This window comes from Oncorhynchus masou, chromosome 23 (assembly GCF_036934945.1).
Source record: "Oncorhynchus masou masou isolate Uvic2021 chromosome 23, UVic_Omas_1.1, whole genome shotgun sequence".
NCBI classification, from domain to species: domain Eukaryota; kingdom Metazoa; phylum Chordata; class Actinopteri; order Salmoniformes; family Salmonidae; genus Oncorhynchus; species Oncorhynchus masou.
In genome coordinates this window covers 24039368-24054342 of record NC_088234.1, presented here as the reverse complement: position 1 = coordinate 24054342, position 14975 = coordinate 24039368, and the positions used below count along the sequence as shown (strand labels likewise).

The 14975-nt window shown below is 42.2% G+C and overlaps 1 protein-coding gene across 13 annotated transcripts in view; it reads right to left on the bottom strand.

The window, feature by feature from the left end:
* LOC135510606 (receptor-type tyrosine-protein phosphatase delta-like) overlaps nucleotides 1-14975 on the bottom strand; it is a 383074-nt gene that overhangs the window by 102295 nt on the left and 265804 nt on the right. For all 13 annotated transcript variants that reach the window (XM_064931651.1, XM_064931664.1, XM_064931650.1 and 10 more), the window contains one exon: nucleotides 13227-13368. In XM_064931651.1, the coding sequence (XP_064787723.1) occupies nucleotides 13227-13368 (142 nt within the window). The remainder of the gene's footprint in view (nucleotides 1-13226; nucleotides 13369-14975) is intronic.

The following is a 14975-nucleotide window of genomic DNA, read 5'->3' as shown; positions in this document are numbered from 1 at the left end:
TACTTCTGCTGTGTTTTTCACCTTCCATCGCCTGTGGGTTTGAACAGGATGAGTTGTGAAATTGTGTCCGGTCTGCTCATTAACATAATGTATCAGCTTTGACAAGGCTAGGTATCCCATAACAAATGTGCATGGGGATTTCTTTAGCATGGAGAGGGAGAGAGGGAGTCAGGGAGGGAGTGAGTGTGGGAGGGAGGGAGTCAGGGAGGGAGGGAGTCAGGGAGGGAGTGAGTGTGGGAGGGAGGGAGGGAGTCAGGGAGGGAGCGAGCCAGGGAGGGAGTGAGTGTGGGAGGGAGTCAGGGAGGGAGTGAGTGTGGGAGGGAGGGAGTCAGGGAGGGAGTGAGTGAGTGTGGGAGGGAGTCAGGGAGGGAGTGAGTGTGGGAGGGAGGGAGTCAGTGAGGGAGGGAGGGAGGGAGGGAGGGAGGGAGGGAGGGAGGGAGGGAGGGAGGGAGGGAGGGAGGGAGGGAGGGAGGGAGGGAGAAAAAAGGGGGGAAAGTGAGGCAGAGAGAGAGGAAGGGAAGGTGAGAGAGAGAGAGGGAGAGATGGAGTGTCACGACTCCTGCCGAAGTTGGCTCCCCCGTTCGGGCAGGGTGCTCGGCGGTCGTCCTCACCGGCCTACTAGCCGCCACTGATGCCTTTTCTGTTAGTTTTGTCTTATGAGTTGCACCTGTTTCCGATGTGTGTTTCTTGATTTGTTTCCGTATTTAAGATTGTGGAACCCTCCCTTTGTTGTGCAGGATTATTTTTGTGTTCACGTTTGTGTCATAGGTGTTGTTGTGCTCCGGACCGTGTTTACCCTGTGTTTGTGCTGGTCAGCGTTTGCGCCCTGTGTTTTGGGCATTACAATTTTCGGTGCCGGAATAAAGTGAATTTTTCCCCTGGAAGTCTCTGCTCTCTGCACCTGATTCCTACCTACACACCTAGTCAGCCGTGACACGGAGAGAGTAGGGAAGAGGTTAGAGGGTGGGGGAGGAGAAAGCTCTCTAACCTAAGCCATTCTGTCTCAGTGAAAAATAGCATCCTCTCCCCACTCGCTCTCTCCACTGATTGTTTTCTTATAAATCCCCTTTGAGATTCCATAATTCATTGAATGGTTCTTATTTGCTATTAAAACACACTTGGCTAATGCGTACGATTATGGGGACTCTGTTGCAGAGTCAATCAATTAATCATTGGCTGCTTTATTTTCTATTTTCCAAAACCTCACTCACAGAAGAACACTCCCAGTCATTCTTCATTCAGGATGACACTGAAAAACTTGCATTTAAAAGTCCAGGAGTCTATGTATAGAAAGGAGGTTTAAAACCGATTAGCTTACAACAATAACAATCCTTTACTGCAAATTATTATGGATTAATCATGATGGGATGTTAATTGATTAATTAACTCAGAAACCTCACCTGTGTGGAAGCACCTGCTATCAATATACTTTGTATCTCCCATTTACTCAAGTGTTTCCATTATTTTGGCAGTTACCTACCTGTATGTAATGCCACTGCACTGCTGGCAAGGGGCCTGTGCGTATTCTCAGAGCTGCGACATTCATAAACATGATAAGTTGGCCATGATATCCCTCTATTTACACTTAAGCACAGAGAGCAGAGCGAGAGAGAGGGGGGTTAGGTAGAGAGGTCGGGAGTGAGTGTGTGTCGGATGCCCCGGGGGTCAGCTGGGCTGAAATGGACGGATAAAGAGAAAGATGAAAAGGAGAGATGGAGAAGGACGGACACTGGGGCCTTCTCTCCACAGGCCAGGCAGGCAGGCACAAAGCTCTGTTTTGACTCAAATGCTCACCCAGCTTTGCAGACTGCACTTCAGCTCAGACAGATGTACTACCTTTGAGTGGTGGAGATCACCTGAGGGATCATGGAGGGTGGCGGGAGGGAGGGAAAGCTGAAAAGAGAGAGGTTTATAGAGAATAATAGGTAGACGCTTTTTGTTTGTCTACCTCTCTCTTGTCAGAATGTCCTCCTGTGACTCCAGCCTCCTATCTTTACATGAGTTTGTCTTTTCATCCTTTTATATCCACCTCTTTCTTTCTTTCTGTCTGGGTGTCTCCACATCCCCCCCCCTCCTTCCCTCGCTCCCTATGCCTCTGTTTAGGTTTTCACTTAGCATATTCCATTTGCTGTCTGTTACCCTGAGGGATGAATCAATTATCCTTCGAAAACGGAACCTCATTTGTTTAGCGTGGGGTAAAAAATCCTTATTCGTCATCTTATCTGCCATCAGCACTTTTTCTGTTATGATTAGTAATATTCAGAGGAGGAGCAAAGAAAAAGAAAAGCTACTTCAAAAAAGCTCAGAGCTATTTGCCAAACACAAATCAGAGATGCGAGACTTTATTTTTTTCATCATCCGGGAGGCGTACGCTAGGGAGCTCTGGTTTTAACAGTCCATCAACCTCCAATCTCTCCTTTTGAGCACAATAAACATTTGTAAATAAAGAAGATGTGGCTAGGAATACATAAACAGAGTAGTACTGGTGTTTCTTTCATAAAGATGCTTTCCGGTCTGTGATGAAGCCCTTTTGAGGATTTCATGCTTAATGCCATGAGGACTTTCATTCATTTAATTCTCATGTTTAATGTGTCTATTCTGCTCAAAATCATTTGGGCTATGTATTGTACATTCTACTTTGAAGAACTGTATTTGAGCTGTATTTAGGTGTATAGCATCATGTATTTGTGTGACATATACTGAGTGTACCAAACATTAAGGACACCTAATATTGAGTTGCCCTCAGAACAGCCTGAATTCGTTGGGGAATGGACTCTACAAGGTGTCGAAAGCGTTCCACAGGGATCCTGTCCCATTTTGACTCCAATGCTTCCCACAGTATGAAGTTAGCTGGATGTCCTTTCGGTGGTGGACCATTCCTAAAACCGTTGAATGTGAAAAACCCAGCAGCTTTGCAGATCTTGACAAAACCTGTGCGCCTGGCACCTAATACCATACCCCGTTCAAAGACACTTACATCTTTTGTCTTGCCCATTCACCCTTTGAATGCCAGATATACACAATCCATGTCTCAATTGTCTCAATGCTTAAAAAATCCTTCTTTAAACCTGTCTCCTCCCCTTTATCTACACTGATTGAAGTGGATTTAACAAGTGACATCAATATGGGATTATAGCTTTCACCTGAATTCCCCTGGTCAGTCTGTGTCATGGAAAGAGCAGGTGTGCTTAATGTTTTGTACACTCAGTCTATGTACAGTATGTTTAATGACGTTTGGGTATTCCAGGTCTCCTGTAAACAAATGCTGAATAGAAGTAGCATTGATAAACAATAACAGTTGATCTTTCATTGTATTCCCATGAAACTCCAACAAGGTAAAGTAGAGATCAGACAATTACCTTACCCCTCCCCAGTCTTGAGATAAGGAATACAATCACATCCACTAATCATTAACTAGTACATTTTGTTCCACAACATACAGTATCAGTCAAAGATTCGGACACACCTACTCATTCATGGACCTCCGTGTAGTCTTGCTTTGGCTTTCTCATTTGACTAGTTGACACACTACCTTTTCATCAAGGTCTATGTATGAAGAACATTCTTCATTTTTCCTATTTTCTACATTGTAAAATAATTGGGAAGACATTAAAAATATGGAATCACATAATAAAATAATAAAAAATAAAAATATATATTTTTAAATTCCATTTTATATTTGAGTAGGGGTGGTATACAGGGTAGGGGTGGTATACAGAAGATAGCCATATTTGGTAAAATACCAAGTCCATGTTTTTTATTTTTTTACCTTTATTTTAGTAGGCAAGTCAGTTAAGAACAAATTCTTATTTTCAATGACGGCCTAGGAACAGTGGGTTAACTGCCTGTTCAGGGGCAGAATGACATATTTGTACCTTGTCAGATCGGGGGTTTGAACTTGCAACCTTGCGGTTACTAGTCCAACGCTCTAACCACTAGGCTACCCTGCCGCCCCTAAATGGCAAGAACAGCTCAAATAAGCAAATAGAAACAACAGTCCATCATTACTTTAGGACATGAAGGTCAGTCAATCTGAAAAACTTCAAGAACTTTGAAAGTTTCTTCAAGTGCTGTCACAAAAACCATCAAGCACCCTGATGAAACTGGTTCTCATGAGGACCACTACAGGAAAGGAAGGCCCAGAGTTATCTCTGCTGCAGAGGATAAGTTCGTTAGTGATACCAGCCTCAGAAATTGCAGCCCAAATAACTGCTTCACAGAGTTCAAGTAACAGACACATCTCAACATCAAATGTTCAGAGGAGACTGTGAATGAGGCCTTCATTGTCAAATTGCTGTAAAGAAACCACTACTAAAGGACACCAATAATAAGAAGAGACTTGTTTGGGCCAAGAAACATGAGCAATGGACATTAGACCGGTTGAAATCTCTCCGTTGGTCTGATGAGTCCAAAGTTTAGTGGGACTATCATTTGATTTTAAACAGGACAATGACACCAAATACACCTCCAGGCTGTGTAAGGGCTATTTGACCAGGAAGGAGAGTGATGGAGTGCTGCACCTGGCCTCCACAATTGCCCGACCTCAACCCAATTGAGATGGTTTTGGATGAGTTGGACCACAGAGTGATTGAAAAGCAGCCAACAAGTGCTCAGCATATGTGGGAACTCCTTCATGACTGTTGGAAAAGCATTCCAGGTGAATCTGGTTGAGAGAATGCCAAGTGTGCAAAGCTGTCATTAAGGCAAAGCGTGGCTACTTTCAAGAATCTAAAATCTAAAACATATTTTGCTACATGTGTTATTTCATAGTTTTGTTGTCTTCGCTATTATTCTACAATGTAGAAAATAGTACAAATAAAGAAAAACCCTTGAATGAGAAGGTGTGTCCAAACTTTTGACTGGTACTGTATATCTGGATAGGGAGCATTGACACAGACCCAGGCCAGAAGCCCGTCCCAGCAGGAGGCCAGGGCAGTGTCGGAGACAAGGTTAGCCTCCCTGCTGGTCAGGAAAACAAGACAGAAGGTCGGCCTGAAAGATATCATATTGGTTCATTAACCTTTATGTGCCTTACATTCAGAAACAAACGGGTCAGTTTGGTCAAACAGGTGTTCCTAATGACCTGGTGTGAACTGTGCATGAAGCACATTATTATTTTCGTTTTTTAGGTGGAGAGATACAGGTTTTAGGTGGAGAGATACATTTTTAAAAGACCATGTGCTACAAGTTTAGTTAAAAACCAGGTTGCTTTTGTTTATGCAAGGCAAGCCATGCTCTTAAATGTAAGAACTCTTCCCAATTTTCTCCCTGAACTTCACCTTTTAAGTATAACAACACTGTGATATTTTACAGGTCATGTCTCAGTGCTCATCCATGTCTGAGAAAACAGACTTTATACAAGTTCATGTCCACCTGAGAATGGCAGTGCTCCATAAATGGCCAGAGGAAAACAGTAAATAAATAATTGAAAAGACTGGGGCTAAGAGCTTGCTGCAGAAAGTGGAGATTACTCATTCTTGGACTAACAAGAACGGACAACTTGTGTCCCAACAGGCCTTAATGGAACCGGGTTACATCATGCTTTTCAATTAAGCAGACAGAATTTACTGCGGCAGAAGTTGGGGTGTCTCCACGGGACGTGGGTGGTTTTGAGGCATGCATTACACAAATGGCTATTTCTAGGCTCAAGGTCTTGTCATAGGACACTTGAACCTTGAAAGGTGAGTTTGAAACTCGTGGTAAACTTTTGGTTTGAGAGACTTGTTCTCAATGTATTCTATACAGCCACAAAAATCAGCGGAATGAGCGAAGAATGTCATGTGGCCTCGCAAATAACTTCAATACTTTTGTATAACACATTTGAAATAATTCAACTAAAGTTAGGCTGTCCCATACTTTGTTTTTTTGCCAGTCTAAAGCTGTTTGGCTTTAATTAGCAATACCCTTGTAGGCAGGCTTGAAGAGGTTTCTCGAGAGCATCGTTAGATGCATTAGGAGTGACCCTGAAGTGCCCGATTAATCTAGTAGAAAATGACTTGAGTATGGCCTAGATCAAAGTCAAGCACCTGCATTAGCACCCCTTGAGTCAGACTGATACACTCCCACTTGACGACCTTTAAGTCCCCACAGCCCACGGAATGTTCAAAGGTAATGACGACGATGACAACAAATTCCACCAAAGAGCCCCTTGTCAATTCGATGATTGTGACTGGTGTGTGCAGGTGGCTACTTATATGCAAAAGGTAAGCCTCTCCAGCTTTGTGACATGTTATAATGCTACTAATGGAGATAATTGAAATGATTGAGCTATTATTCATTTCCTGACACGCCCTTTGACTTGTATGGTAGTGTCATCAGTGTGATGAAGACTAGAGTATGTTCATAGATCGGTATCTCTCACCAGTTGTCTCCAGGCTTAAACATCATTTGTTAATATGTCTCCTCCTCTTCATCTACACTGATTGAAATAAATTAAACAAGTTACATCGATAAGGGATCATAGCTTTCAGCTGGATTCACCTGGCCAGTCTATGTCATGGACAGAGCAGGTGTTCCTAATGCTTTTTTACACTCAGCGTATACTGTTGTATACAGTGTATACTGGGTATTGGAATGTTTAGGCCTTGGAATTTGCTTGTAAAAGGCCTTGTCTGGCGTGTCCATGTAGGACATTAGTTCGTTGGCTTTTTTTTGTATTCTCCAACCTTTTGGGGCCATTAACAAGTAAAATTATTGTTGTCAGGAGATGTGACAAGACATTAGCATTTTCGATCATTAAAGCAACTAATTGTACCCCCAATTTTGCAACCTGAGGTTGTTACATAGGACACTGCATGATGTCTGGGAGCACCAAGCAGAAAACAACTGTCCCTATCTCTCCGAATTGATAATGATTCATTTATAGGGGGTTGTGTTTACTTTAATAAAAAAAAATACTGTGCCATCCTGGCCACCATGTTATCTATCATTTTCACAGTGCAATCCCAGTCCCTTTGTGGCTTCAGCAGATGTTTTCGCACTCGCTATTGGACCGTAAAGCTTCACATCCATCTTGTTAGCAGCCAGACGTGGGTCATTTTTTGCTAAACACCACGTCAGCGCTCTTTTTCGGCTTAAATCATGCTCAGTACTGTACAAATACGGATTCTCCCCCTCGATGAATTAAGCAGAGACATTTTGAGAATGATTATCCACCGAAATATCAATTTCTTCGAAGACAGTCGATTCAATCTTTTTAATTACAATCATAAATAACTTGTCATTATCTGTTCCATTTTTGGTGATGAACGAGACTGGGATTTAGAATTGAGGGGAGTGCCAATACAAGACTCTTCTTTTGTCCAGCAGATTTATATTATAATGTGCAGAGTCGCCACAGTTTTTACAGTCATTCAGAGGCTTGTGGTTGTTTGAAAAACGCACATATTGCAAAAGCTATCTATCTGGACAGATTTATAGAAGACAGGGACAATCTGACAATATTGATGAAATACCTCAGTCTACGGACACGTTTAGAAGAGGGTGTAATGAAAATCCATAATGGGAAGTCTGAATAATCTGTGTCTGTTCAATTAGGCCTGATGGAATTTGCCTACAAATGACTACTTTTTGCCCTGATGGAAATAACCAACTGCCACGCTCCACCTGTTACTCAACTGCCCGGGAACCGGAAAGAAATGCACAATTCTGCTGATTTAGGAAACATGAATGGGTCAAACATCTCAGACAAGAGTATGGGATGATGGGGGTTCTTTTTTCACCCATGCACAAATAAGGTTACAGAACTTCTGATACACTTAAAACGGCTGTCTCAGGCACTTTTATAATTCTTCCATGTATTCTTCCCCTCAAAAGGAGTTCACCTGATGTTGAAGTCAGCGGGATTTTGAAAGCCTCTATTTATTGAAAAAAGCACTTCTGCAGCACAATTGAGTGTTCCGAGTCTTCTGTATTGCAGCCTGGTTCTTGGCATCTACAGAACTTGCCGGTGAACCAAACTGAATAGCGTTCTCGCTCCTGGCCTCCTATGCTGCCTTGTTCACCTCCTGCATTGCTTTTTGCAAGCATAGTGATCTCAGGCTCTGCAATTTTACAATAGCCACTTCGCCCTCACTGCATGCCTTGCTCTGGCAGTCCAAGACAGCTGAGCCAGCTATTTGCTTCACGAGCAATTTGAGCACTCAGTCAATGTTTTGTTTTTTCTTTCGGGCTGTGCTTCTTTGAAGTACAACCTGAGATACAGAGTAGAGTACAGAGTAGAGAAACTTGCAGTGAAACAAAGTAATGTGAGGAATTTGTATTAAGACCCTACATCACGACACAGAAAAGTAGTTCCTAGTGGATTTGAAATGCAAATCCATGCAAAGTAGTATGGTGAAAAGGAGTAACAAAAAAGACGTGATATGTCTGTGTGGTGCTTACGAATATTCTTGGTCTAGACTTATTCTGTTCCTTGCTGGATTTAAAAAGCAAGCGTAGTCTGGCCACTGCATCTCGGGGGAATGATAAAATAAAGAACAGGCTATTATTTGTCTGGGTTCTACTCTGACTCTGAACTTCAGACTGGGAACATTGGTTTAAGTTTATCACTGTTGTGAATCTATGTCAGTAAGGCGTACAAATACATACAGTACCAACAAACAAATCCGTTTTTAATGGACATTCTTATTGGTTTACGTGGGTGGAATTATATTATCTTCGTCTTCTCTTTACAGAAGCAAATGCACTTAATTCCTTCATGCATTTAGGCTGTGTTTACACAGGCAATTCTGATATTTTTCCACTATTGGTCTTCTGACCAATCAGATCAGATAGTTTGCCAATAATTGGGTAAAAGAACAGAATTAGGCTGCCTGTGTATACTCAGCCTTAGTTTTCTGAGGAATTTTCTCATTCCGTATTATGGATATGCACTATTCAAACTATATTCTTCTTGAGTGTCTGAAGACTGCAAAGTGTAGAAAGTTACGTATGCAACATAAGCTATAGTCTACAGGCTTCTTCTGGCTATGGGTGAAAAGATAATCCTTTCCTACAACGTGGTCACTTTTACAGAGCGAGAGCACCCTGCACCACTCCTTTACAAACAGAAATAATGGATTTTGTTTAGGGCTTTTTTCCGTCACACTAGAGAGTCTTTCTATTTTCCACTCTTACTATCAAGTTGAGCACATCAGCACAACTCTGCGTGCTTGTGAGAATGGCGAGAGAAATCGCTGTTCACAGTATAATGGGAATATATGGATACATTAACTTCCATAATCACGACTGAATCTGCAGCGAAGAAAGTTGACACAGCCATACCACGTGATAATAGCATACGATTGTGCAATCATAAAATGAGGTATGTGCTTGTGTTTGGGTTCCTACATTAGGAAGGCAATTATTTTAATTGAATTTCCCACTATTTAAACTATAGCTAATTGCACCAGCTGATATGTAATGGATATAGAATAGAATGATAAACTGATGGTTCTATCTCCATCTATAGAGTGTGGACACTTGGCTGACATACTGTCTGGTGCAATCAACTTGAACATTTTGAGGATCTATGTCTTATTATGGGTTATTATGTCCTGGGGGAATATGCAAAATGTCCTGCAGTATCAGAACACATGTCGTAAAATCAGATGAAAAACATCAAATGTTCATATCCAATAGAGCCCCACATTGGAGGTGTCATAATACCCATAAAACCTAGTGGTCAAACACAATACACTTCACAAAATTGTCCATTTAAAGAAATGTAGACAATTTATTAATGACGACATTTAGCTAACATTAGATAATTAATCCAGAGATACTTATCTTCGCCTCGATTCAGCAGTCTCGTCCAGATCATCATGGCATTTGTCGTTCTTTATGATAGCCACATTAGCAGCTAATTGGCATTACATTTTAGGGGGGGGTAAACACAGGCAAATAAATGTATAAAAGTCACCTTGTCTTAAACAGATTTACACAGTTATCAAAACATCATGCCAGGGTAAACCTACATGAAACACAGCCCTTATTTTAAGTGTTTCTAAAATCCCTGATGGGAAAAATGAACGGTGGAAACGTTTGACCGATAGGTTTTATGGGTATTATGACTCATAAGGTGGTACTGTATGCTATACGTGGTATCAAAACTACACTATGAATCCTGTACCATTTTATCTGCTTCTCTTTAATCTTTTATCACCCTTCATCTCCTACCGTTTTCCAATTCCAATTTCAAATCAGACAACCTTAATTCAAACACCCATATCACATATGACTTAAGTCATCTCTGAGTTAATCAAAACAGAGGGAGAAAGAGATCCAAGGGGGAAAAAAGTACAATATGCAAACTAGGGCCCTCATTCATTGGACAAGTAGATTTCGGGTACGAACATCATTATGCTAGCGGTTCGCCTTTCATGCAAATGACTTTCTCTCTTTAAGCCAGGAAAGTTCATTGCTAATAGCATTTCCCATCAAGTCCGTGGCTCTTCCAAATGCTAATATCTCTGCCACTGGATCCTTCACCTCGCAGCCCTGATGCTTTATGACTGTGGCAATTACAACAATTTAACTTTTCCCCCCTTTATGGAATTAGCCATTATCTCCTCCTGGAGCAAGCTACCAGAAACAGATGCTAACCAATCTCCTAGCACAGGCCACTAGAGCTCAAATGAACGAAATGAACAGTCACTTTATATGTATTACTTAGCAGTGTCTTCATCAGGTGATTAGTTTATGTATCTATTGCAGCCTTGTGTGGCTGTAGCGTATCGGCAAGAGGTATACAAGGTGGGATAGAGAATCTCTAAAGCTCCTAGCTTCGCCGACAGATTCAACTCAGATTGGAATTTTTGGTGGTATCAAACAAATTAACAAATTCAAACAAATTCCTCTGCCAAATTAAGAACCTGGCAGAGGAATTTCCCAAATAAATATTGGCGTGCAAATACAGACATGCTGTATTCTCCAAGGGAGATACAGAACCATGTCAGAGATACGTAGAGTATTTTTGGTACAAGGCAGAAAGAAAAGGGTATCTCTATGGCTATTTGTGTTATGTATTATGCATTGAAATGTAACCTTGTAAAAGTACACTACCCTTACATGGTCCTCAAACTATACCCACCACCCTGCCCTCTAATGTAAAAGTTCACCCTTGCACCCCAGCTCAGTAGACTACATGAATAAAACATGAGGCCTCCAAAATAAGTTGCGTTGCAACTTTGACAATGTTTGAATTTGGCTGGTTGTGCTGGTTATAATACACATTCTAGAGAAAATGAATAAAGCCCCCGAAAAATAAGTATTTGGTGAATATTCTCATTCAGATAGAAATTGATAGGTCTGTTGAGGATTTGTGTGGATGGGGATGTGAAAGTGTGTGTATGCCTGGGTCTCTGCATGAGTGAGTGAGAGACATACTCTCCTTTGTCTTGACCAGAGAGCATCACTTTATTGCAACACAGGAAGATCTTTTTGCTGCGGCATATGCTGTTTCGCTCACCTTCAAACTGGTGATGGGATGCAAGGAGGGGAAGGTATAGCTAGGGACAAAGTGGAATGGAATGGTAATATACATGCTAATGCCTTGGCATTGGAGCTGAGGCACAGGTTCAGTGAAGCAGATGCTGTGACACTCATTTCCTTCGCCAGTCTCTGTGTGTGTGTGTGTGTGTGTGTGTGTGTGTGTGTGTGTGTGTGTGTGCACGTGCATGTTATTGTGTTTCTACACACATACATAAACACACATACAAAAACACAAACACACACGTGAAGAGCCATAGCGTTAACAGGGGAGAGATTGCATGAGAATCTGCCACCTTTCCTTTTCAAAGGGCCCTTGGGGACCGTGCCAGGGGCCTTTTGTTCATCTCGGTGGTGGTGATAAGGAAGAGAGGACAAGGCGCTAAAGAGAGAATATACAGAGCTGGCTCTTTTCTATAGGTGGGGAGCTGTTGTGTAATTGTGGGGGATAATGGAGCACACCTCATTCAGAGTGTCAAGGGATTTTAGAGCCAATTCTCCATTCAGAGCATAACAAGTCTCTGCTTTAGAGAGATAGGTCTACAAGTACAATGTATTTTTGAGTCCGGGGCCAGTAAGCATTTGCGTTTGAATAAGATGTGTGTAATCAAGATAAACATTTGCTTTGTATATGTATGGTATGTGGCAGTGGTTATGACTGTGGTATCAGCAGATAACTTTAGATTTGAGACCAATTTTTGTTGTCAGCATTCAAAGTAACTGCAAGTATTACAAAGTTACAACAAAATATAGGAATCTCGCCTCCTGAAAGGCGCAGTGGTCTAAGGCACTGCATCGCAGTGTTAGCTGTGCCGCTGGAGATTCTGGGTTCAAGTCCAGGCTCTGTCGCAGCCGGTCGCGACCGGGAGACTCGTGGGACAGCACACAATTGGCCCAGTGTCGTCCGGGTTAGGCCGGCAGGGATATCCTTGTGTCATTGCGCACTAGCGACTCCTGTGGCGGGCTGGGCACAGTGCACGCTGACACAGTCGCCAGGTGTACAGTGTTTCCTCCGACACATTGGTGCGGCTGGCTTCCGGGTTGGATGGGCATTGTGCCAAGAAGCAGTGTGGCTTGGTTGGGTTGTGTTTCGGAGGACGCATGGCTCTCGGCCTTCGCCTCTCCCGAGTCTGTACAGGAGTTGCAGCAATGAGACAAGACTGTAACTACTACCAATTGGATACCATGAAATTAGGGAGAAAAAAGGGTTGAATCTCACTTACTTATGGTAAAACTACAAAAAAAATCTAAAGTATGATATTTCATGAACAATATGATGAAATTAGCAACTAGTTTTAAACCTGATTCAAAGAGTCATACCTTTTTCTCCAGTTAAGTGAATATTAAAGCAAGAGCAGATAAGTAAAATGAAATCTGAATTGAATAGCACTCAGCATTCCATTAGAACACCAAGAGCCTGCAATGGAAAACTACTTTGCATAACTCAACCAGCATCTTAATTATTGTGTCAGGAAACTGTAAGAAATGTGTTAATTGATTTAGAAAATCCATATTTGGCTAAGTCGCTAATGGAGTAAGACCAATTAAGTCAGTAAATTCAACATGAGTGGAATACTGTGGCAAAACCTGAGATTCAACCAAGTGTACAATAAAGTGTGAGAAAAAGAAAAGAAAGAGGACAGACAGACAGACCAGACATAGAAACAAAGAAAGTCTCGCTTACCTGGTTAGTTGAAGAAACTGAGAGTTAAAGGAAGAGGAGTTAGCATTTTGGTTGTGGTGAAAGCAGCACCTACCACGTAAAACAGTGAGTCTCGTAGTAGCACTCAGCTCTCCAACAGTGTTGGAGGCAACACACTCGTATATGGCTTCGTCTCGGGGCGTACGCAAGGGCTGAATTCTCAACACTGAGCCAGAGCCGTCATCGAAATCAATCACCTGCAGGTGCGAGAAACAAGATATGTTAAAGGAGTTTTTTTGTTCACAATCAGTGACGGAAGTTTGCACAGTGCAATTCCAACCACTCCTGCAGAAAAGTATAAACACATTTGTACTACAACACTGATGGTGCAAAACACACTGTGCTTCCAATCAGAAAACAATGGAAGCTGCTAGTATACCCTAACATCAGCTCCTTATTTGAGTGAGTGTTTGGCTCTTTAGTCAATTGTCTATAAAGACCATCCATCCTTCACCTCCTCTCCTGAAAGATGTGTCCAGGTGAAAGCCAGCCTGAAGCAAGCTTCCACCAAATTGGTTTTCCATGTCATGTATTTTCAATTAAGAGTAGGTGAAGGGGGGAGACAAAGAGAGGATGGATTGTTTGAGGAAGAGATACCACATCTGTAGTATGTACAGTTGAAGTCGAAAGTTTACATACACCTTAGCCAATTACATTTAAACTCAGTTTTTCACAATTCCTGACATTTAATCCTCGTAGAAATTCCCTGTATTAGGTCAGTTCGGATCACCACTTTATATTAAGAATGTGAAATGTCAGAATAATAGTAGAGAGAATGATTTATTTCAGCTTTTATTTCTTTCATCACATTCCCAGTGGGTCAGAAGTTGACATACACTCCATTAGTATTTGGTAGCATTGCCTTTAAATCGCTACACTTGGGTCAAACTTTTCGGATAGCCTTCCAATAGCTTCCCACAATAAGTTGGGTGAATTTTGGCCCATTCTTCGTGACAGAGCTGGTGTAACTGAGTCAGGTTTGTAGGCCTCCTTGCACGCACACGCTTTTTTAGTTAAATAATATATCCCATTTAGCAGACGCTTTTGTCCAAAGCGACTTACAAGTCGGCTGGGGCCACTACTTTTACATATGGGTGGCCCCAGCGGGGAATCGAACCCACGACGCTTGGCGTTGCAAGCGCCATGCTCTACCGACTGAGCCACACAGGACTTGTTCTGCCCACACATTTTCTATAGGATTGAGGTCAGAGCTTTGTGACGGCCACTCCAATACCTTGACTTTGTTGTCCTTAAGCCATTTTGCCAGAACATTGGAAGCATGCTTGGGGTCATTGTCCATTTGGAAGACCTATTTGCGACCAAGCTTTAACTTCCTGACTGATGTCTTGAGATGTTGCTTCAATATTTCCACAGAATTTTCCTGCCTCATAATGCCATCTATTTTGTGAAGGGCACCAGTCCCTGCTGTAGCAAAGCACCCCCACAACATGATGCTGCCACCCCTGTGCTTCATGGTTGGGATGGTGTTCTTCGGCTTGCAAGCCTCCCCCTTTTTCCTCCAAACATAACGATGGTCATTATGGCCATTTTTGTTTCATCAGACCAGAGGACATTTCTCCAAAAAGTATGATATTTTTCCCAATTTTCAATTGGCGGATTTGGAGCAGTAGCTTCTTCCTTGCTGAGCGGCCTTTCAGGTTATGTTGATATAGGACTCATTTTACTGTGGATATAGATAACTTTTGTACCCGTTTCCTCCAGCATCTTCACAAGGGCCTTTGCTGTTGTTCTGGAATTGATTTGCACTTTTCGCACCAAAGTCCGTTAATCTCTAGGAGACAGA